This window comes from Plectropomus leopardus, chromosome 1 (genome assembly GCF_026936395.1).
Source record: "Plectropomus leopardus strain MGB_pleo_1.0 chromosome 1, ASM2693639v1, whole genome shotgun sequence".
NCBI classification, from domain to species: domain Eukaryota; kingdom Metazoa; phylum Chordata; class Actinopteri; order Perciformes; family Serranidae; genus Plectropomus; species Plectropomus leopardus.
In genome coordinates, this window is record NC_142176.1 from 9,589,103 (window position 1) to 9,612,517 (window position 23,415).

General features: G+C 39.0%; 2 protein-coding genes across 3 annotated transcripts in view; both read right to left on the minus strand.

Moving 5' to 3' along the window:
* The window catches only part of LOC121946550 (uncharacterized), a 44,633-nt gene extending 39,740 nt beyond the window's left edge, over positions 1-4,893 (minus strand). Inside the window, exon 1 of one of the 2 annotated variants that reach the window (XM_088073598.1) lies at positions 4,215-4,893. In XM_088073598.1, the coding sequence (XP_087929724.1) occupies positions 4,215-4,486 (272 nt within the window). In that variant the 5' untranslated portion in view covers positions 4,487-4,893. The remainder of the gene's footprint in view (positions 1-4,214) is intronic. The other variant, XM_042491163.2, reaches the window with a different exon arrangement.
* Positions 4,894-14,254: 9,361 nt separating this feature from the next.
* Positions 14,255-23,193, minus strand: LOC121943817 (secretory phospholipase A2 receptor-like). The gene is made up of 5 exons (XM_042487440.2): positions 22,771-23,193; positions 20,714-20,953; positions 20,043-20,266; positions 18,600-18,925; positions 14,255-15,666 (listed from the first exon to the last, which is right to left on the minus strand). The coding sequence occupies exons 1-5, from the start codon at positions 22,914-22,916 to the stop codon at positions 15,475-15,477; spliced, it is 1,128 nt and encodes a 375-aa protein (XP_042343374.2). The 5' UTR covers positions 22,917-23,193; the 3' UTR covers positions 14,255-15,474.
* Positions 23,194-23,415: the final 222 nt, after the last annotated feature.

Below are 23,415 nucleotides of genomic sequence, written 5' to 3' on the forward strand. Positions count from 1 at the left end.
CTTTTCATTCACTCAAAAACACGTAGCCTCTGAACGTAATCCAAGCAGCGATTACGCATGACACCACAGCGTAATTAGCAAATCTAATTGGCTTTCTAGGCTGCTTGTGCACATTATGTTAAATAAAAAAGTCATCTGGGACTTAGAGAGTGCAGTAAATATCTCTAAAAGCAAAGCTATAGAGCAATGACATGTCGAGATCACAGCTGAGTGCAACAAGTTACGGCCTTCTTTTGAAAGACGTTAAGTTTTAAAGGTGGGAAATCACTATCTGTAGTAGTTGTAGATGAGGCATGTCTGCTCTGTTTTATTCACAGACTGAACTACTGTTGTAACAGGATATTGTCTCTGCAGGACAATCTGTACTTCCAGGTATCTTCAGAGTCTGCCGGGACGTTTAAAGCGATGCTGCGAAGCATAAATGTGAAACGAGCAAATTATGGAGGAAATCTGTCTGATACGCATCACTTTTTCCACCATTTACACAATGAGGCAATGGAGGCCTGGGGAACTGCATTTTCTTTGTGTGTGTGTGCAGTTGCACAGGAGGGGGTTCAGGACTCTGCCAGATGATGTCATGGCCATTAAGGAAGTTGCAGCTATAAAAGAAGCCATTGAACTCAGAGCTCAGTGTCATTTTTAGTGAAGTCACAATGTATGAACAGCAATGTTCCACCGATCACGGAGGAAACAAGAGCCTCACTGACGACGAGGAACAGTAGTTAGATGCAAATACAGAAAACAGCACATTAAATTGGGCTCCATGTGCCTGTTAGGAGATAAACCAGAGTAGACTGTATTGGAGAACTAAAAAGCATCAGGGTACAAAAGAGAACAAAGGAATATGATAAAAAAGTGATCGCACTGAAACGGAATCCGATGACTGAAAAATTACAGGATGTTTTTCATAAGAGGGAGTCTTACGGAAAAGTAAAATTGTTTATTGTTTATTTATATCCACATTAGTTGTTACAAAGGCAATGGCTACTCCTCCTGGGTCCACTATCTTGTCTTTGGGTGGATTTCTAAATGTTATTGTGTTATTAACGTATGATGTTCATAAACATTGAAGAAATTCTGTTATTTATGCTTATTCTTATTTTTAGGCACTATCTTTACTAATGTTAATAATTTTCTGTTATTTTCCAGTTTTTACTGTACATTTTTTACTGCTTCATAATTCCACTGGCCACTTGCTACCCATGAAAGAGGTCTGTGGAATAAGTTGGGGTTAGATTTTTGTCAGGTCATTTCAGTTTATTTGTTTTTTTTTAATTTCACATTTTTGTATTGTTTTGTTTGGCTGAGCTGGCTGGTTGGTTTTTGGGTTTATTTCTTTCTTTTTGCTCATTTTCAGATTATTTTCTTGTACTTTTGATTATTTTCCTACCCATTTTTCGGTTATTTCTTCTTAAATTGCTCCTTGCCTTCTTTCCATGTTTTTGAAAGAAATCAAGCCAAATCGCCCAGGTTTCAAAGGGTTTACAACAGCAAAACTATAGCAAAACGTCTGTTTGCAAACTCTCACACAACTCATGCAATTTAATCCAAGTCTCAATTATCCAGTCGTATGCTCAGTGCTTCCCAAACACGTACATTTTTACTAAAATGCTGTCTGCGCATGACTGATATAAAACGCACATACTTGTCCAGGCACGGTACTCAGCCGTGCATGAGACTGTTTTTACTGGCATGTTTTAAATTATAATGTTTTAGAGAAAATTAATGTGTTTTGGAAGTACTGAACATATGACTGGATACATGAGACTTGCTTTCTACTGCATTAGTTGTGTGAGAGTTTGTAAACAAATGTTTAAATATAGTGTTGTTGTTAAATGTGGTCCTTTATGACTTCAATTCATCAAGAATTTTCTCCATTTTGGATTCTCTGTTCACTAGAAATGTTGGAAAAACTAAGTTTTCTTCACAAATTTCAGGTCACATGTGATGAGTAATGAACATACAAGTATTCCTTCAGCACTGCATTCACGATAGTCACCTCAGACAACAGCTGTTGGACACAGGCTTTGAAATGGTCTCAACCGTATCATCCATCGATTGGTCTCTTTGTTCTCATCTTTTGTTTGGTGTTCCACATGGTTTGGTTCTCGGTCCCTTATTGTTCTCGTATCGAGTACACAGTATACCCCTCTTAATTGGGGACCACTACCTGCTGATGCTGAGGCTAATGCAGAAATGTTTCAAGTTTAAATTTTGTAAAGGCCACTACACTGATCTCTGTCTATATTAAACAAATGGGAAAATTCCTCAATTGTTCCTGTAAAACAGAGTAAGTTAATTTTCGTTTCAGCTTTCAGAAACTTACTTAACTCTTTATAATGAGTCTCATGATGAAATTAAAATATTTATCTTAAGTTAAGACTTAAGGACGAATATTTACTCTCTACTGTCAAGTTTGCGTATATTTTTCTAACCTTGGTTTTTCTGTCATGTGTAGATCATGCAGTGAAACTTAAGTGCTCGGACTGAGTGAGCTGATTATCTGACTGCTATATAATATTGGTGGTTAATGATGATAACTGTTTTAACCGCTGATGATTAAGTGGGATGATGATAGTTGGATGTACTCCAGGTTTTATGTCATTTTGTTAATATTGTTCATTTCTATGAACTTCTGTGGAGGGCTCTAGCATAAATTTGTACATATTTTAATTTAATTTGTTAAATATTTCAATGTGTTTTGTGTTGAAGTTAGTGTGTTCTGTGTTTAATTTAGCTGCATGACAGATTTCTCTTCGAGGACAACAAAGTTAAAGTTGAAGTACAGGTAAAAGCAAGTAATCCTGCACATTCCCTGTTAGTTGTTGCCCCCCGCCCCAAATCCCCCTCTTACAGAATTAAAATGACTATGAGCCTGGAATTTGGGTTTATCACTTCATGTCATCTTGGTATTTTCACTAAGACAGAAAATCTAAATTAGAGCAAAGGATCCTGGGTGGAGGTGAAGGCAGAAGAGCAAATCACAACCACCACAAATAAATATGATTGGCTCATTCAAACCCACCCTTCACAATAAAGTCATTTATATGCCTTAATATCTCCTAAATTAAATAATTTAAAAAGATTGCAACCATGACACACATCACAAGAGGTAACAAGTAATTGAGGTTTACTTCCATTGTGCTTTCATGAACATGTAATTGTTTTTCTTTGTGGTTTATTCTTGGCATGGGATATTAATATCTATACATTACAATTCAGTCAGATGCTTCACTCCATTTTATTAAGGCTTTTTGTTTTATGTATCTTTTTTAATGTTTGTTTTGTTCTGTGTGGACCCTGGCAAGAGTAGCAGCTTCCTTAATGGCAGCTAATGGGGATCCAAATAAGGTAAAAGTATCAATAGTTTTACAAGTATCAATACTACACTCCTATATAATATTAATATATTAATAATAGTCCTGCATTCAAAGTGGGATAGAACGTCAGATGGATAGATTCAAGTGTCAATGCAGCACAGTACAGAAGACAAAAAAAGTACGTAGGTATTATAAAAAAAAATTCCTTTAGTATAAAAGTGCTAATTATGCAGGCAGAGTGGCCCTCGTGTCAGTGTGTCACTGAATAAATCACTTTTCTTATGCTGCATTCGGACAGCTTTAACAAGCAGTTAAACCTCTGAGCAAATTGGTTTTCCTTCAGAAACTTGGGGTCAAAGTCAAGCAACTCGGCAAGAAAACTCCCTTAAATTTTCAAGAAATTAGCAGATTTAGAAATTATATGGGTTTTTTTTAAAAAAAGCTTATGAAAATGTTCAGAGAAACATATTTTTTATTACCATAACAGACTATTTAAAATATTACATGAGATTATTATACTTGTAAGCATTTTTTCAGGTCATAAAAAACCTAACTTACTTTTTTTTTGTTTTTCATTTGTTTGTTTATTGTTTTTTGCTAATTTTCCAATATTTTTGCAAATTTCTTTGCAATTTTTTGGGTTATTTCTTTTTTGTTTTTAAAGAAATTAAGCCCATTTGCAGCAATCTTAATGAGAATTAATTTTAAAATTTTAGATACTGCCAGGTGCACTGTTTTAAAAATCTTTATATGCAGAGTAACAAGCAACTAACTGTCCAATTAATGTTGTAGAGTAAGAGTGCAACACTTTATCAACACAGAATTAACTAATTTCATCCTGCATGAATGAGTTAAAAAATAAACTTTTGTGTCAGAGAGTCGTTTTCCTCTCACCTGATCAGGTTCTGCAGGAGCTGTCTGCTGGAGCTTTTTCTCCTGATGGACTCTGACATGGTGGACTGGGCTGCTCCTGGTCTGTGGTCCTGATTCTGGCTCTGGTTGTCGTGCAGCCTGTGGTCCCTGGTCTGACCTCGGTCCTGGTCCTGGAGGCTCAGATGTTTTCCTTCAGCTGCTCTCTCGCTCTTCTTCATGCGTCTCTGCGGCTCGCGTTGGCCCCTCTCTCTCTGTTTGGTTGCAGCTCTCTCCTCCCTCCATGTGGTTCTCATTGAAGCGTTCTGACCCTCCCTCTCTCACCCTAACGGGGGTCATGTGACTCACCCATGGGGGAAAGTAAGATGATATCATATCAGTGGATCAGTGACAATACTATACGCATGCATAGTGTTCAAACTGTGAGGCGAGTGCCAAAGTGAGAGACAGCGACGGTACGTCAGTGTTTACATTTTGAGACCGGTCATGAGAGAAATAGTCAATTCTTGTGTCACTTACTGTGATTAAAAAATGCAACTATTACTGCAACATACAGCTTTAACTCTTTTTTGTTTACTGAATATAAAATACATTTTGCTGTACTTATAGAAAGTGACCTGGTTGGAAACCTTCTGGGTAGTCTCTGAGAATCTATTAATTTACATTACTTTTACCAATGGATATCTTTTAAAAAAATATATAACTATATTTATAATTATCATAATTAGACTATGTTAGAAAATTATAATTTTTAAGGACGGTTAAGGAAGGTTTTTCAGGTCTTGTTTGCCTTATTTGCTTTTTCTAGGTATTTTTCTTGTACTTTTTGACCGATTTCTTGCTAATTTTTGGGTCATTTTTGTCATTGCTTATTGCCTTCTTTCCATGTTTTTTTTAAAGAAATCAAGCCAATTTGCTCAGGTTTCATAGGGTTACGGGTTAGGGTTAAGTGATTTACATTTTGCACCCGCTGCATCCTTCAGTCAGCCCAATAATCCCTGATGGCTGACTCAGTTTTCAGCAACATGTTGAATGTTCAAGTTGACACTCGGTAATTGATTCGTTTTTTGTTTTCTGTTGAATTCCAGGTAGAAGAGAGAAATCCTGGAAGTGTCTAATCAGTCAGCAAAGATGATAAATAACAGAGAATATAACATTTTAAAAACAACTTAAGGTCAAGAGTTTAAATGAATTCATGACAGACAAGACCGGGGTGTTTCTTTGATTTGTGTGTTTTTCTCTTAAAGTTTCAGGTGATTGAATACACTAATTTATCTTCATCCTTCATCCTATTTATATCAAAGCACTAAGATAAAAGAAAGAGGAAATATCCTTTAAGAAGTACTAGGCAGAAATTTCCCCTAAGAAAAACAATAAGAAAAACATTTAGACTCATACAAAAGTTTCACTTCTGACCCACTAGAAGTGTGGCAGTGTTTTTATCTGCAGAGACTCTGCCCACTGCCTGTATTTTCTTATTTTCATCTTATTTTGCTGTGCTCAGGACGTTTCTGGGCACAGCGTGCAGGTGAGGTCAGAACGAAATGAAATGGTGCCAGCGACCAGGTGTCAGACAGTAAGCACACATCCAAGAGTCCTGACATATCGATTGTTGATTAATGTCGGCCCTTGTTGGCTGTCTTTGGACAATTTAGCATGTTGAAACAGCATCGGAAACTGTTGAGCTTGTCGGTGAATGAAATCACTCTAAATGGCAAATCAGCTCAGCACATGAGAAATGTAAGTGAGGAAAGCAAACAAACGGCTAAAGTCATGAAGATGTGAGATTGAAACAGTTATTGCCTGTTGGGTAAGATGAATTTCTTAGCCATTGAGTTTTTGTTAGCAGAGATGATTCATAATCATTTGTGTTAATGAGCAGGTTTCCATTACAGATTTGCACAAGACTTCAGCGATAATTTCAAAATGTCAATAATCTAAGATTAAAGGCAACGTAGGTGTTAATGGAAAGGCAAGCACATGATGGATTTCTGGGAGGTGATAGTCCACGATTTCACAGAGGAATTGCGGATTAAAAACGTTCAGATGATCCGCTCAACTTTTGAGGAGTTATGCGATGCATTAACACCTCTTGTAGCGCCTGCTGCATCATGCCCTAGTTGGCTTTTTGCTGTAGACTTTGCATTGTCTTCAGGTGCAACTTTTTGACCGAGACAAAGCGTGAGGTACGTGAAGGTAAAGCAATAGTCTGTCTTCTTCACCACGACTTCTTTGATGTTGGTTTGGTGTGTCTGGTCATATAAAGGAAGCAACAAAAAACTGTGGGCTCAGTGCAGGAAAAATACAGTGTAGGGGGGATGCCAAGCTGACAAAGCTTGTTCAAAACATTTGTGTTTCTAGAGCTGACTTTTACTTTCACTAGCTTGCAATGTACGCACAAGCGGTGTGGTGAAGTGCTCAGCAGCTTACCTGGAAGAGTGGGCGTCCCATACACGAAAACCTATATCTTTGCTGCAGTAGGTGCAGGTTCGATTCCACCCTCGACCTCTTTGCTGCATGTCATCTCCTCTCTCTCCCACTTTCACACTGCATCTGTCCTATCTAAAAAGGGCATAAAAATAACAATAATAATAATAATAATAATAAGCTTACAAAAAAGCAGTGTTGTGAGAAGGCCAAGTGTAAATGCTGTGTTAACAAACAGTGACCAGGCAATCTGCATGGCATGCCTTTATATTACAAAAAAAAAGATGTACTTACATTTTCTGCAGATTGCAGCACTTGCTTCGGGCCCAGGACCTTTGTTGCAAAAAAAAAAGGAAGGCAAAGCCCTGCCAGATCTAATGATAATTTCTGTAGGATTAAGACAGCTATAAATAAAGTGGGCCACTTTTCTAATATAATGTATGTTAATTTTAAAGGAATTTTAGAAAAAACAGTCAAAAATTAAGAATTGGAAATTACTGCTTTATAACAACACAATTGATCTTGTAAACATGAGTCATGTAAACAAATTAAAATAAAAACATCTGACTGTAGTGTAATAATATAATAATACTGATGACATAAAAACATAACAGCAGTTAACTGACTTGAAATAAGAACATAAGTTCAAGGGAGAAAAGCCTTTGTGTATAAAACTCAAATGTGAGCAGCAGCCTGAGAACGAGGCTGAAGGAGTAATGAGTTTCGCTGGATCTGGTTTCTGTTCAGCGGGTTATGAATAAGATATGGCAGCTCTGAACAGGAGCAGCTGCTGGAGGTGACGAGCTGATCGGCTCCGTCCAGCTCCAAATACTGAGTGTCATCAGAGCATCAGGGCCCATCGACACCACCCAGGCCGCTGCTTGTTTGTTTGCTCATTTGTCTCTGTTTAGATTCTCAGATAAGAGACTGAACACAAAGACAGAACTTTTCTCTTTAAAAACTCTCCAGCTATCAGTCCAACACACACAGATGTGCATTAGGTCACACAGGCATTTCCAGCCAACACTGATTTACACAATCTCTTACACACATACACACAGCTTTCTCTCTCGCTCGCCCACCCCCCAAATCCCACCGGGACCTTGAAACACTCACAAACACTCCACAAAACGGTTGCCACGACTACACTCCCACAGCACTTAACACAGTCTGACTGTTGTAGCAGCTCGGCAAAGAGGCTGATGATGACGAACTGAGCTGCCGCCCTCTCTCTCTAACAGACACACACGCAGACACACAGCAACACACACACACACACACATATACACAGCCCCCGCCCGCCAACTTCAACACTTTCTCCAATATTTCCCTCAGAGAAGGAGTTCAGTTCAGGGAATTAAAGCGCAAAAACATACAAAGTGTTACTGTCCTGTGTGAAAAACCTCATGGCTGATAGCTCTTTGATTTTCAATGGAAGGACCGTTCTCCCTATTTATCAATATGTTGATAATCATTAGGCCTGCATACACATACATTTTAACTTTTTAGGTCACAGTCACCACGGTTAACAGATTTTCAACATCTGAATGGTAACTATACAACTACACTAGAAAGAAAAGTTCTAAACTTTAAGATTGTCAAGAAACAAAGCTCATTTTTGACACAATGTGGGCAATTTTTCTGCAATAGCTATTCCATCTTTTTACATCCATCAGTTAAATAATAATAATAATAATAATAATAATAAATGATATTTATAGTGCGCTTGTCCACCATTTCTGCACTGGATTCAAAATTGCCTTCACACACACAAGATGACAACGCATGCATGTAATGCAGTGTAATTTCATGCCATTGACTATGTTTACATGCACACTAATATTCCACTATGATTCTGAATATGACAATATTCTGAAATTTGATGCAGGTCCTCTACACAGCATATTCTTTTTGGTATTCCAAATAAGGCCTTTTTCCAAACATGACATTTTTTGATAAATGCATGTGGGATATTATCCAGAGCATTTTTCAAAATATGCATTTCAGTTGGGGTTTTTACCACCGTCTGTGACACAGTCAGCCATGTGCATTGTCTTGAATCGATTGTACACAAACTAGTGGGTCAACAGTTTGCAAGGCTGTGTGGTAGAAATGCATGCACAAAAGAAAAGCCTACATTCCTGGATGTAAGGAGAAACACACCTGCTTTAAAACATCATTGAAGACTTAGATATTAGCAGGTTTTTGGATATGCACAAATTACGCAGCAACTTTCATGCAACATTTTAAAAAAAGTGGTTGAAAGAATAAAAGAGGGAGGCTGTGTGAAAAAAATCCTATTTTGACGCAAAGAAGCACAATGGCACAAGTGGTTCCTGCCAGTCCACTTTATCCTATTTTCATGTGATAAATGACATATTCAGAAATATTAATCAGTTTGTGCAGCTACATACAACAGGAATAACACCTGCAAAACTAATGCCCCTCCCATCACCCTCAGCTGTACTTCATGTTCAGAGCCAATCAGCCAGGCTCATCATCATCAGCCATGATGGGGTGACTGGGCTCAGCCTTCAGTGGCAGAATCTGCCGTTGTTACACTGGATTTAAATGACCTTTTACTAACACAAGGAGACAAAGCATGTAAGTAATTCAGTAAATAAAAGTCTCACTGCTACTGTTCACTCTCTTGCAGTCATATCACACCTGTATTAAGTTACTGCTAAAGCAATCCACATATGTCCCACTGCTGCTGCTTTACACTGAATGTGAAAGACTGGGGGCCTCTATTGTGAAGCAGTCGGAGAAAACGGTGTATCTGGCATTGAGGTTTGACAGCGAACTATGAGGTGTAGGTAAAAGACTGCAGAACTCCAATTCCTAAGCAATCTAACCAACTCCTTTTACAGTCGGGACCAATTTACAATATAAATATTGCTCCACAGCACAACTAATGGACAAATACTCCCCAGTACGCCTTTAAACGTCATAAGATTTTCAAAATATTTTACTTTGGCGCCCCCTGTTGGTAGTGACGACATGCTTAAATGAATTCATCAATAAAATTTTCCTTTACAAATATGTAAATTTGGGAATTATTCATTTAAAATTGACCTCTATCTAATAAAATGTTGTCTTAAAACTTTGTCATGTCATTCAAATTTTTCACTGTGAGTTAAAACATTCTCAATGTGAGCAGATGTGTCTCCTCAGTTCAGGTCACCTGGAGTGAACCTGCCCTTTTCACTCTTTCCACTCACTTTGTATGTTTCCATGCTGCCTTTGCATTGTATCCATTGTGCAATTTAACATTTAATCACAGTTAAGTTGACAGGCATGTTACTATTTAATAAGTTTCCTGTACAATTTGAGAACTTCCACCTGAGTTTGGGCCTGAAGGTTGCAGCTCTGTTCCCCCCTCTGAGTCAAAACAGCCCATCAGTCTCCCTCACTGAGGTAAACGTTGCCAGCTGTCCCAAAAAGACGCCGTCACGAGCAGGAAAGCAGCCGCTGCCAGTCTGATCCAGACAGATGAGGGAAGGGATTCAAAGTGAGTGACGTCAAGGAAGAGCATTCAAGAGCTAATCCGAGAAAGTTAAAGTTGATGGAGCTTCTTGGAGATGGTTCACAGCTTGGAAAGGAAACACTGCCTCAGGAGTGCAACGTCTTTGTTCAGCTCAACAAGTGATTGATGCTCGGATGTACTCGGGCTGTCATTAAATCTGTTACAGGAAAATAAGAGATCACTTGGTGGAAGGCCATCTTTGTTTCAACATAAGGTGGAAATAAAAACTGCTGTGTGGGTGTAAAGTACAAAAAGGGTCACTGATCTAAAGAGCCCTGGAGCAGCTTTGAGTTAACGTTGTTTGTATTCACTTTCCTTTCAGCCCTGTGGATGGGAACGCTGTTTTGTCGGTCTGTCAGTAAAGTGCAGTGGGATTGCCGTTACATTTGGCAAAGATCATTATTGTGCCCAGTCAATGAAGCCTAATGACTTTGGTAAACTCTTGTCTTTCCTCAAGCGCCAGCAGATTAACGTTTTAATTTTTCCAGTGTTTATCTCCACATCTACTGGATGGATTTGTGCAAACATCTGTGCAGATATTCACGGTTCCCAGATGCTGAATCTGTCTGATTTTGTTGATCCCGTCTTTTCTTCTGGTGCCACTATGAGGTTTATATTTATGGTTCTCAGTGAAATGTCTACACAACCATTGGATGGATTACCATGAAAGTTGAAGTGGACAATCATGTTCTCCTTACGATGAATTGTAATAACTTTGGATATCTTCTGACTTTACATCTAGTGCCACTATCAGGTCAATTTCAATTTGTCCAAAACTTTGGTTTAAATACCTTTAAAACGAATGGCCTGCCCATCACCCTCAGCTGTATTTTGTGTTAGGAGCCATTAGGCAACACTCATCATCATCATCAGTCATCACAGGGTGACTGGGCTCAGCCTAAAGGCTCATTTATACTCCCTTTACAAATGAAAATAGATACACATATTTCAAATGTTGTAAATGTCACTGCCTTCATACTTCCATAGGCCCTTCAAGTTCTCATTAATACATCCAATAAATGGCACTAGAGAGCAGAGTCAATAGTTTCACAAAACGACAAATGAGGCGAGGTTGGAGCAGGAAATTATATTATAACGGAGGCAGCATTGCAGACAGCGAAGGTTTCTGTGGCCACTATACACATCCCCTTATTTAGTTGAAGATTTTTTCTTTTTTTACCTATTTCACTGAATTAATTTTCTTTTTAGTCTTCTATGGTTCTGTCTTGCTTGAACTACTCCACACTACCACCTACTATCTACAGTGATATGCTCACTTTTGTCTGCATATGTGAGCTCTCAGAAAACAGACAGAAGGCTCCAACCGTCTCCATCTCTACATGTAAGGCTGAGTATAAATGAGCTCAGACATCCAGAGGGAGCTTGGCGATAAGCTGCTTCTCCTTCATGTCAAAAAGGGCCGGTTAAGATAGTTTGGGCATCTGATTGGGATGCTTTCTGAGTGCCTTCTAAGCGTTTTCTGAGCACAACCAGTTGGGACAATATGCTGGAGGGATGATATATCTTATCTGGCCTGGGGGCCTTAAGATCCCCAAGGAGGAGAGAGGGAGATAAAAATGGATGGATGTTTGCAGCCTCAAAGGGCTGCTAGAATGGCTGCAGACTTATAGGACCCTGACACACCAAAACAATGATTGATTGTCAGTCCAGGTCATCGGTGAGCATCTGTCACAAGTTTTTCAAGTGTATCCCACACTGTCTGCACTAGTTGAGCATTGTCGGCTGCTTTTTAGCCAATTTGGTATGTTTAACTGACGTCGTATCCGGTGGAGCTCATCGCTGAATTAAATTACTCAAAACGACGGTTGAGCTCAGTGCATGAGACGAGGAACGGAAGGGAGTAAAGCAAACAAGTCAATTATAACATTTTTTTTTTACATCAGTTTGGTGTGTCTGGGCCTTCAGTCTTGCTTCCATCCATCATTTGTTAAGTAAAAATGAAGAAGAACACATGGTGAGCTCATATGTTCAGTAATTCTTCTGCAATAAATTTCAAGAATGCCGGAGTGACTGGGATGTTTGGTTTCTTCCTCTGACGATCTGAGCGATTTAGGACCAGAATGTGGCCTGAGGTTTTCTGTTGGGTCACAGCTGTTGACTTCACTGTCTGTATCTGCCTGCACCAACAAACAAAACAAAACTCTGACATCAACTCTTCCAAAGGTCAAGGCAAGAATGAGTCATGTCAGCTCCGTCAACCACTTAATCAATTTTCAGCTTAACTTCTCATCCATTTAATCTCCCCTTGACACTAAACTTCAACATTTCTCCGCTTCAAATCCCTAAATACTATTACAATTAAACTAAAATGTAACTTCTAAACAAATGAATGGACAGCTACGGCTTCTCTGCTGCTGACAATACATCCACAACATCCTACGCGGAGCAGCGTATGCTAAAGGTCATCACTGTTTCCGAGCCAGCTGGAGGGTCCAAGTTCAGATTTCAAGTTTTATCAGATCTCTGTTAAGTTTGCCGCTGAGCTCAAAAACAAAAAAAACACCTTCTTCTGGTCAAACCCAGAGTTTTGGGAGAACATTCCCACGTCATGATGCAAGCACGTGAGAGAGCGAGAGTATGTTTTTCAGTGTGTCAGCAGCCTGTCAGAGAAAGTCACCTCCTGAGCATCTAACCGCACGTCACCTGGAGACCAGAGAAACCGGACCTGCTCACTGAAAGACAAACAGATGCTCATTAGATCAATCTGCAATGACATCAGCTTAATTATTCATAACCAAAAGATGCTTGAAACAAAGCATGAACATTAATACATATGGATGACTAAAGATTGCGTTAGAGGTGTTTATATACATTTTCTAACACCGTAAATAAACCTGGGATAGTTATTCATTTATTCAGTTGGGTGGTAAGTAAACTTGGGATGGTTGTTTGTACACTAGTTGTAAATAAGTTTGGGAATTTGTTGACATAGTATATGAGATAAAAGAAAAAAGTGAAAAAGGTTTAGAAAAAGTTTTACTTCAACCCCCTCCTTTTTGGACACTGTACTTTTGTTTTGTTTCCTTGTTTATAATATGTTTTCATTTTTGGTTCGAAATAAAGTAATTCATTCATTCATTCATTCGAGTAGCTCAAAAAACTCTTCAAATATATCATACCAAAATTCCTGCTTCGTTAAGCTCCTTTAGAACAAACTATGCTCGCCACACTAATCCCAAATCTACATTGAGAGAGAAGCCAGACAAATACTTTCAAACCCTCCTCTTAACATCAATAAGATGTAATGGATATATTTTATACACTACCTAAAAAAATTAAACAAAGCCTCCCAATAAATAGATACATTTGCAATATTTGTAGAGCCAGGTGTGGTGATGAAAATAATCCCAACAATACAGAGGAAGAAATATAATCATTAACACTCAATAGTTTTGCATTAAGTATTGTATGTATTGGGTTTTAAATAAAGCTAACATGCAATTCTGAGAGACACACACACACACACACACACACACACACACAGATTCAGAGTGAGACTGGGTTTCTACAACTCTGCCTTCCTGGAAAGGTTTCCATCGCTCGCTCATAACGAGTACATGACACATCTGTGAAACATTCGTGACTGAGTAGCTGCCAGCTTCATTAAACACAGTGAGGGATTAGCTGTTAATGTTCAGGACTGGCGCTCAGAGCTTTTAATACCGTCCAGATATCCTGTTTTTATTTCATTTTTATCTGTTTCTAAAACTAGAATTATCTCGTTGGTCACTCCGGAGACAGCAGGACAGTACTCCCTTCAGCTGCTGAGCACACTGACGCTTCTGTTATGCTGGACATGCCATATGTGTGTGTGAGAGTGAGCGTGTGTGTCGGCCAACGCTGATACTCTTCCAGCTGACTTCAGTGATTTACAGAGAGTATGTTTCTCTGCACAGCAACACTCTGATCAGTGACAGGAATCAGTTTCATCTCCAGTGTTTCCATTACAACATGGACGTGGTTCACAGTGAGTTATGGACGTGTTTTTGGAGCAGCCCGCTTCACTATTAATCATTTCATCCATCGACGCTCAGCTGAACAGTGTGAAAAGAGCAGAGTGGCCACGTAAAAAAAGTGAAACAGGCTCTAGTTTTTGTTAAAGCATCAGTTTATGATATTAATGTTGTCTATGTAAACAGAGAAGTGTAACTATCATCGCAGGCAAACCAACAGTAACAACCACAAACTACAATCAGTACAAAATATTACAAAAAGCTAAAGTGTGAACAGTTTGTATGATTTGCATCTGAAATAAGTTAGCTCTCCCATGCTACAAGCACTCAGACACTAGCACTACCTAAAATTTAAAACTGGATTAATTTTAAATGTTGGTGGTCATCACTTATTTGTAAAACCTGACAGACAAAATATTGGCAAGTATGGCACGTCTTCTCGTATTGTGAGCAAACGCCATTTAAAACTGTGTATTTTCAGGCTGTTTGGGAGATATGTGACGACACCAACACACCTAAGCAATAGATTAAAAGGATAAAACTTTCTTTTGTTCCAATTTTTCTGTAATTGCTGTTTATTCAGACGCCAATGTTCACTGACGAAGCTGAATTATTTACACTTTGGATATGAAAACGGGGTGAAAATAATGTTTTTCTATTCGTATTATTACATTAGTGAAAACATTAACATTACACTGATGAAAACTTTCATTTTTGTAAATGCTGGTTAATGTGACAAATTTCTTGTTTTTAGCTTTTTTTTCCATTATCAGGAGCATCGTCATGTATTACAAACTGATATTATAGTATTATACTTTGTAGTGGTACTCAGCCTTGCAGTTTTGGTTTTATGTGCTGAAAGATGTCTTCTTTAAGGTATGCCACCACAATACAATGGCAGTGAATGGAATTTAGTTTAGTTTTTTGAGTTTAAATTTACATGAAATATAAAAAAAGTCAACAAAAAAAGAGAAAATGTGCTTTTTTTTTTTAAATATTTGGGTTGACTAACTAGCATCACACCAATAGTCACTTTGCCAATGTCTGTAAAGTCACCTACATTTTAATTATAATTAATTTTATTGAATTAAAAAAGTAGAGTTACCTTTTAGATTACTTTTTGAAATGATAGTAGATCAGTTGGTTTTAAAGACTTTTACTGAGCTGATACATGACTAAGAGAAAGTAGGAATGATGCATTTATTAGATACTGAGTCAAAGTGTATCTTAAAGCTTGCAAAGTTATTCCTTAGTATGATACATATACCATTGATGTATTAGAAGTCTACACAGGTGTTTACCATCTAAAGAAGCTGTGTATCAACATAAACCGCTAAAGCAGATGGTGTGAATGATGTCAGTATGTGCTGTAACACAGGAAGTTCCTTCTCTCAGAGCAGTCTGTGATCTCCGCACTGCCCGTATCGTTCTTGGATAAGACTCCGCAGTGCTGCCCCGCGGAGGGGCAGTCGGGCAGGTTGGAGTACAACATATCTGCCTCATTCACCCAGAACCAATGACCGGCCAGGAAACGGAGGCCCGCCCACACCTAAAGAGAGGAAACAACTAATTAACCTCCACCTGCTATTCTCAAACCATATTCCCTGAGGACTACCATCATTAAAGAGACATCTTTAAGACTGTTAATAACATCAATTATAACTCTTTGTACTATTTGTTTTCTTTAAGGTTTAATTTTAGTACATCCCTAGAGAAACTATTTTTATGTGCATGATGTAATCTCAATGTAAAGTTTATGGGCTGTTCTAGTGAGTAGTGGGAAAGAGAGATGCCAATGAGCAGATGCAAGCTGCAACCCAATCGCATTCCCCAGCTTTAAAATATCGACGCTTTGTCATGCCCCTGTGCAACTCATAGCAGCTCATAGCAGAGTAAACTTAAGTACACCTGTAAGCGGGTTTAAGCGGGGTAACCCTCAAATTGCGCAAATTGAAATTGCAAACATAAAATACGACTAACCAACAAAGCCAATTTCGGAAAAAAATATCCCTGTTTTTCGCAAAAATGTTTTTACGCTTGCATGGGGTGGTTTTCAGGCGATTCAAAAAAAGCCAAATTTCGCAACACTAAAATGGAAAAACTTCTTTCACTTTTATTGGTCACATAATGTTGTAGCTGTGCACTTCCCTCAGGCATGATGCAGCAGGTGCTACAAAAGGTGTTACTGCATCACATAACTTCAAAAGTTGAGTGGATCATCTGGAAGTTTTAGATCCACAGTTCCTCTGTGAAATCGTAGACCATCACCTCCCAGAAATCCCACATACCTGTCCGCTCCCATGTATAAGGGACTTGCTTTGTCATTGTCATTATCACTCACATAACACGCCTACGTCACCTTCGATTGGAAATAATGTCAGCTAGTGTGGTGGCTGCAAGATAAATAAACCTGCTTATGTCTTGAACATCTATTGTCGTGCTTCTTTGAATGTTTTCAAGAGAGAAGTTGTCGAATAACTTCACTCAATGGAAAAGTGTGTCGCAATTGTGTTTTATCCTCACTTTGAAAATATCGCTTAAGTTTTGCACCAATCTGTAGTGGAAACCAGCCTTGTGTGACACACAGATGAAACACTGTTAAACTTGATTAATGTTGTTAACAATTCAACTTTGGGCAAAAAAAAACAGAGTTTAGAAAAAAGATCATGTTTTGGGTTAACATAGCTACCTTTGTCTCATTACCTAACGGGACTAAATACATCAAATGAGTATCGTCAGTGTGTGATGACCGTACGCAAGTTGCATAACGTTATGTCAAAATAACCTTGACTTTCTGTTTCACATGGGATATGAAAGATAATATCCTGGATGAAAGTACAGTTTTGTTTGACCCATTCACCTCTGGCCAGCCACGAACCATCTCGCTATTTATATCAGTTGCTCTCAGTGTCAAATTTTGCCACGGATGGGTTTACACTGCAGTTAGTTAAAAGCCTGGTGCATCTCACACACCCTGATTAGGCGTCAACAAGCATCTCAGTTGATGCATTTCTAATCCGATCACTTGCTGAGGTGGTGTGGGACGCAACTAAGCACATGTTTTGTTGTATAAACACAAAGAGCAAATGCTTACAGCTTCCCTTCTTCTGTGGTTTCTGGGTGTGTACTCTCACAGCCCGAGGGTCCTGATTTTGACTGTTTTTGGGGTCTTTCTATGCTGAGTTTGAATGCTTCCCTTTGTTTCCTCTAACAGTCCAATAACGCGCTGGTTTTACTCTAAGTTACTGAACATTTAATGAATATAAGAGTGACAGGTTGCGTTTCTGTCTAAGTTTTGGCCACATGAAGGACTGGGGAGCTCTCCAGGAGTCACTCGACCTCTTAGCTAACACATGCTTGAATACACTCCAGTAAAAATATTGCGTAATGCAGGTTCTGCTCTTTATATTCAATCTAATCTTTATATTGTTTCATTAAATGTAAAATGGAAACGTTACAGAGCATTAAGTTTTATAGTGGAAGGGAAACGTGTTCATTAGCATTCTCGGGAGAGTCCGTCTGCTGGTAGGTGTAGACAGCGAGCCAGGAGATGGAGTGTTTTTAATACCCTAAAAAGTTAAACCCTTTAACTTTCATACATATCGCATCAATAATTTCAGATGTTCAACTTAACGATTTTGTGTGCCAAGTCTGTACTTTGCTCATTAATTAAAGGTGCAGTGTCAGAGGGGGAATACATCTCAAGGTAGAAAACAAAGAAAGATTATGCACAGAACCTGAAACCTTACATCAGGGATACTCAACTTGCTTTGTTTGAGGGCCACTTTTGCAAAATGACAGGAGGCCAGGGGCCACTCACAGCAGTCCCGTACATGCCTCTAGGATTTTAGGATGTTTCTAGGATTTTCAGGACATTTCTAAGATTTTAGAACATATCTAGGATTTTGGGATGTTTCTAGTATTTCCTGACATTTCTAGGATTTCAAAACCTGTTTAGAATTTTAGGACATTTCTCAGATTTCAGGACAAATTTAGGATTTCAGGACATTTTTAAGATCTCAGGACATGTTAAGGATTTCAGGACATTTATAGAATTTAGCTAAGACCTCTGTTAGGTGGTGCAGGGATCCTCCACTGGCACTTTATTTTTTTATAAAGAAGCTCTATTTTGATGCTGTTTTATGTACTCTGGCATCTTATTTATACTAAAAATACAAAACAATTCACAGTGTGAATCACTTTATTTTTATTGTGAATCAGAAAATGTCTGGAGGGACCTGCCATCCAATCGGAGCTTAGATTTGGTCCACGGATTATAAATTGAGTTTCACTGCCTTACACTATGTTTGCTGTTGAAAAAGAGTCTTTTTTTTGTAAACTTGACCACAAAAAACAAGAATATTTAAATTTCCCTCCAAATTATCAGCAGTTGGTGGAGATTGCTTTCCACTTTTTGCATCTTAATACATGCCACCTTTAAAAAGATCTCAGCATTTCTTACATCATCGAACATGAACCCACCTCCTCAGTGTCGGCCTCCTTGACCTTGTTTATCACGAAGTTGTGGTCTTCTCCAGGCTGCACGCTGACCAGCTCGTAACGAAGGCTGGACTGGTCGGGTGGCTGCAGGGCTCTGCAGTGCTCCAGCGCCTCTTCCCACGTCTTGTTCTCCTTCACCAGGACCAGGTTGTCCCTGAAGCAGACATAGGGAAACAGGGCGTTGCAGTTTTGGGTGTGCATCTTTTTCCCGGTGGAGGTGATGGCCACACAATCGCCGTTGTTTGTTGGCTCATTCGGTGCCCAATTTGTGTACTCCGACAGTCCTGAGCTCCACTTCCATGTTAATCCTGAAGAACAGATTTGGAAACTTGAGGTGAAAGTCTGCCTGTTAACTGTCTTCAGAAAGTCTACTAAAGACAGGGGTTGAACTGTACTGAGCCAGAAAACAGAAGCAAAAAAACCTAGTGGGGAGTTTACTGTTTTCTACATGTTTGAAGATGTAGAATAACTTTGTTTTGGCATCCTTCACTCTGTCCATCTTATAGGGAGATTGTAGCGGCTGTACATGCTCAGCTCTTAACAAGCTGTGCCTTCAAGGTTTTTCATTGTGATGGAAGTTAAAGCATCTGGCTTCAAGTCATTAGAGGGAGAGTTCAGATTTTTTTGAACTGGGGTTGTTTGGGGTGCTTATCCCAAAATATATTCAGCACGCTCCCAGTTTGGAGAAGCAAGCCCTCACATATACTGTCATTCTGCAGAAAACAATGTTAACGCAGTTGAATCCAGGAGATGCCGTCTACAGCTGCCTCAAACAGTTATTTTGTTTGTTTTACTGTGTGACTTTCCGCGAGCTAAAATCACTGTTTCTGCCAATGGCCAATGTGGCTTCGATGAGATCGTAGACGAAAGCCATTAACAGCTTTCACATTGGATAAGACTGTCTGCCTGGTGAAGTAAAGTGGCGTAAATACTCAAGATATAGCATACACTTAAACTGATATTGACTTTTTAAGGTGGGACTTTTTTGGCTGACTAAAATATGTTTTGTTGCTGACTCCTATCCACAGCAGTACACTGCTGACTGCAGTCTGCTTCTCCAAACTGGGGGTGTGTTGACTGACATCTACTGTATGTGATACATTTACTACGGATAAGTACCTCATACAACCCCAGTCCAAAAATCTGAATAATCCCTTTAAGTGGTTCATGGCTGTTGTATGATGGTTGCCTGTGTCTGTAGCAATTTCTGTAGGATTTAATTTTTGTCTCTCGATGTGTAATTGTTGTTACAAAGCAACAGAATAATATTTGGAACCGCTGTGAGTAATGGAGGGATGTTGAAGATACTTTTGCTTGAGAAATTGACTTAACATATCTGGTCCAATCTAAGAAAAATAAATCACCAATGGACCATTTTCTGGACTGAATACATATCAGTAGTTCATAAATGCAAATCTGTCTTACCATCTCTGTGCAGCCCAATCCAGACCGGAAAGTCCTGTTGATTGACAACTGAGTTCAGGTCGGACATGCCTTCAAAAGTTGCCAGATCATCAAAGTCACTCTGGCAGTGCTCCCGGGCATCAGTCCATGACTTCGACTGTGGTATAAAGATGTATTCAAATTGTTGGGACTGGCGTTTGTGACAAAAGAAGAAGAAAGATTCTCCACAACTGTGGCCATAAATCCTTTGAAGAGAAATATGAACAAAAAATGTTAAAGGAAAAATGTGTCCTTTTCATTAGAAAAACATTTCAAGGTGTTTAAAGCTGACGATGTTAGTCGTGTTAGGAGGATACCAGTGTTTCTGATGTTTTAGCCCATTTACTACAAACAAAAAGCTTACAGTACTGCTAATCAAGTCATGCTTTAGATTTTTGGGAAACACTTTAAAAAAAGGTATAAATCACATACTAAGTAAAGCTTTAAATCATTTTATCATAAATTCATACAGGACGCAGCATGAATGCATGTTGCTGCCCAGTGACAAAATGCACATCTCTATGATTTTGTGATTAATTCACATGAAATAGATCAATAAAGGAATGAATAGTCTCATAAATAATATATAATCCTCTAAACATTCAAAAACACTGTCTAAGACTGAAACATGGTGGAAGAACAGTCTCCCTTACAGTCTGTTGTTGTAGTAGATGGTAGCGCAGCTCTCGCCAGTGTCTGGCTCGCTTGATGCCCATCTGGAGAAGTAGTTGTAGTTGGTGGAGCTGTAAGTATATGGCGAATAGGTCCAAGTCCAATATATGTTGCTGTTTGTGACTAGGTGCAGGCCGAGCCATGCATGATAGTATGTCATAGTGATCAGGTCTTCATCTGACTGCGTGAAGAAGGTGGCCAAGTCACTGTTGTAAGTTGAGCTAGTCGTACAAAAAAATATATAAAAATTAAGATTTATCAGGATACAAGTGCTTAAAAACAAAAAAATACTAATAACAGTAAATGCTCACTCTCAACACATCAAATACAGACACTTGGCTAGTGGCCTTTGGCGTCAGATACTGATGCACAGAGGCACCCTTTAACTTAAAGCCCCCTGCAGACTTAAATTTTAGCAATCTTATAAGTACAGTGCAAGCTGTGCGACATCTAATAAACTAGGGTGCAACATCAAGTTTGATGTATGCAGACTGTAAATGACTATGCTTACTAAATCACAGGCTATGACGTATATTTATTGACGTCAATACGCAAAATCAAAATGTGATCAGTGTGCATCATCCATCTGTGCTACTGATGTGGTAAAATGTAAACAAACATGAATCTAGCTCTCACTACAGTGGTATTTACGTGTCCAAAAAAGTCTGAAGAAGAGGATGGGGAGGAGAATGTTGATGCAGTCGTGATTTGAGAAAAGAGGCCAACTTGGCACGCCAATTTAGCAACGACAGCGTAACTGTTTATTAGCATCTATTGGTGCCTGGTTTCATGCTGCATTTCTATCGGTCGATATGTAGACGTAGGTCGTAACAGCAGTCACACAATGAGATGCTCATCCCTATCTTTGATCACAAGACTGTGACAACAGCCATCCTTGAAGCTCTCCCACTGTGCAACATAGGACCATCGTTTCAGAGCCGTAGATATCACCACGTTTTTTTCACATTGGTCATCGGAGACGGCCCAAAATAGCACAGTGTATAGCAGGCTTCAGTAAGAGACGCGCAAAATCTTTTTTGGTCTGAGCAACTACTGCAGCATAAAGAGTGAGAAATTCTACATAAAGCAGAGAGTCCAAGTTTGAGTAGAAACCTGTGAGGCTAAAAGATTAAGCTAATGTAGAAGTGACCCCCACATACATGAAACTGCCCAACTTTACAGCAGAAACATGCTTACAGCCTGGGATAAAAAATGAAAAAAAAAAAGAAATTGAACAATTACTGTGAAAATTAAAGTTTATTTTGAACGGACACTGCCTGGCCATCCAGACCTGACGTTGGTGGACGACCCACAGCGTCACAGTCTGACCTAGCGTCGGTATTTGATAAGTAATAATGGACGTAGTTACTGTGATGTCACATACTGGTTCGTGGATTGCCATTTTTAAGCCTTGAAGTCGGCACTTCAGCTGCCGCCATCTTAGTTTTTTGGAGCCAGAAGTGACCATATTTGGACATGGGTGGATCTGACTCAGACTGTAGCGCTGACTCGCAGACAGGAGTCACTTGGGCCTTTATAAAATGTAAATGAGTGAGTAATAAAAAAAAGTATTACATGTTTTTGTTGTACCAGGCTGTAATAATGTTTACTTCTGCTGTAAACATGTTGGGCTTTTTAACATGGCGGTCTGCAGAGATTCACGCGCTCTTTGAGGCAGCAACAAGTTGCCATTAGAGGAACTGCAGTTTTGTTTTCCTCACTGGCTTCATTTTCAGCCTTAGGGGTTGCTGCTTAGTTCAACATGAGCAAATACAGCCGAGGCTGATGGGATGCCATTGGTTTAAACAAAACAGAGAATTGGACAAGTTAAAATTTCGACCCAATGAGGGCACTAAAAAAAAAGCTAAGGGATGATGAAAGCTATTACACTGAATTGTTTTGTGACAAGTGATGTTTTGTTTAATCTATCTAGCTTTCATTCTCTGATATTTATAGTGTTGCATTTAAGCCTTGCTTTGTATAATCCCACCACAAATTCAAATACTTATTGGTGATTTTTTGAAAATAATTGCTTCACCTCTTGCAGGAGCTTTGAGCGCTCTGCCAGGTCGAATGACTTTGCATGTACGAGTACTGTTTCGTCACCACTGATCCCAGTCCAGTGACGGTACTGCTGATGAGGAAGAGGATGAGGAGGAAGGGTCCCAAGAGGTCGCTCTTCATCCTTATTATCAGAATTCTGTAGTTCAGGAAAATATCTCATTGAAACATGCTGTGTTATTGTTTGTAGTAAGAACAAAATTAATAAAATTCTCAGCAGGTGACTTGCTAAATATTTTTGGCAGTTTTTTAAAGAATATTTACATACCAGACACATGACGAGACATTCTTTGTAGACAAATAATGGCAGATTGCTGCCAAAGACCATTTGAAAACACTAAATGACTCTAAATCAAGTAAAACCTTCATCAACAATCAACAGCATGTGTTCAGCCTGTGTTCTTACCCGTTTTTGTGTCGTTCTGCAGATTCTTCTGCTGCGACGTGCTCGGTGCAAAAAGCACTTGGTGCTGCTCGATGAGCGTCCAACATCCAGCTGAACATCTTACCACTCCGAGTTCGTCCTATCAGATCAATCATTTGACTAGCAGACAACGCTTAAATCAACTACTCGCTCCGTCTCTAGAAGCCATTTGACTTTTGGCAAATGAAGCAGAGATTT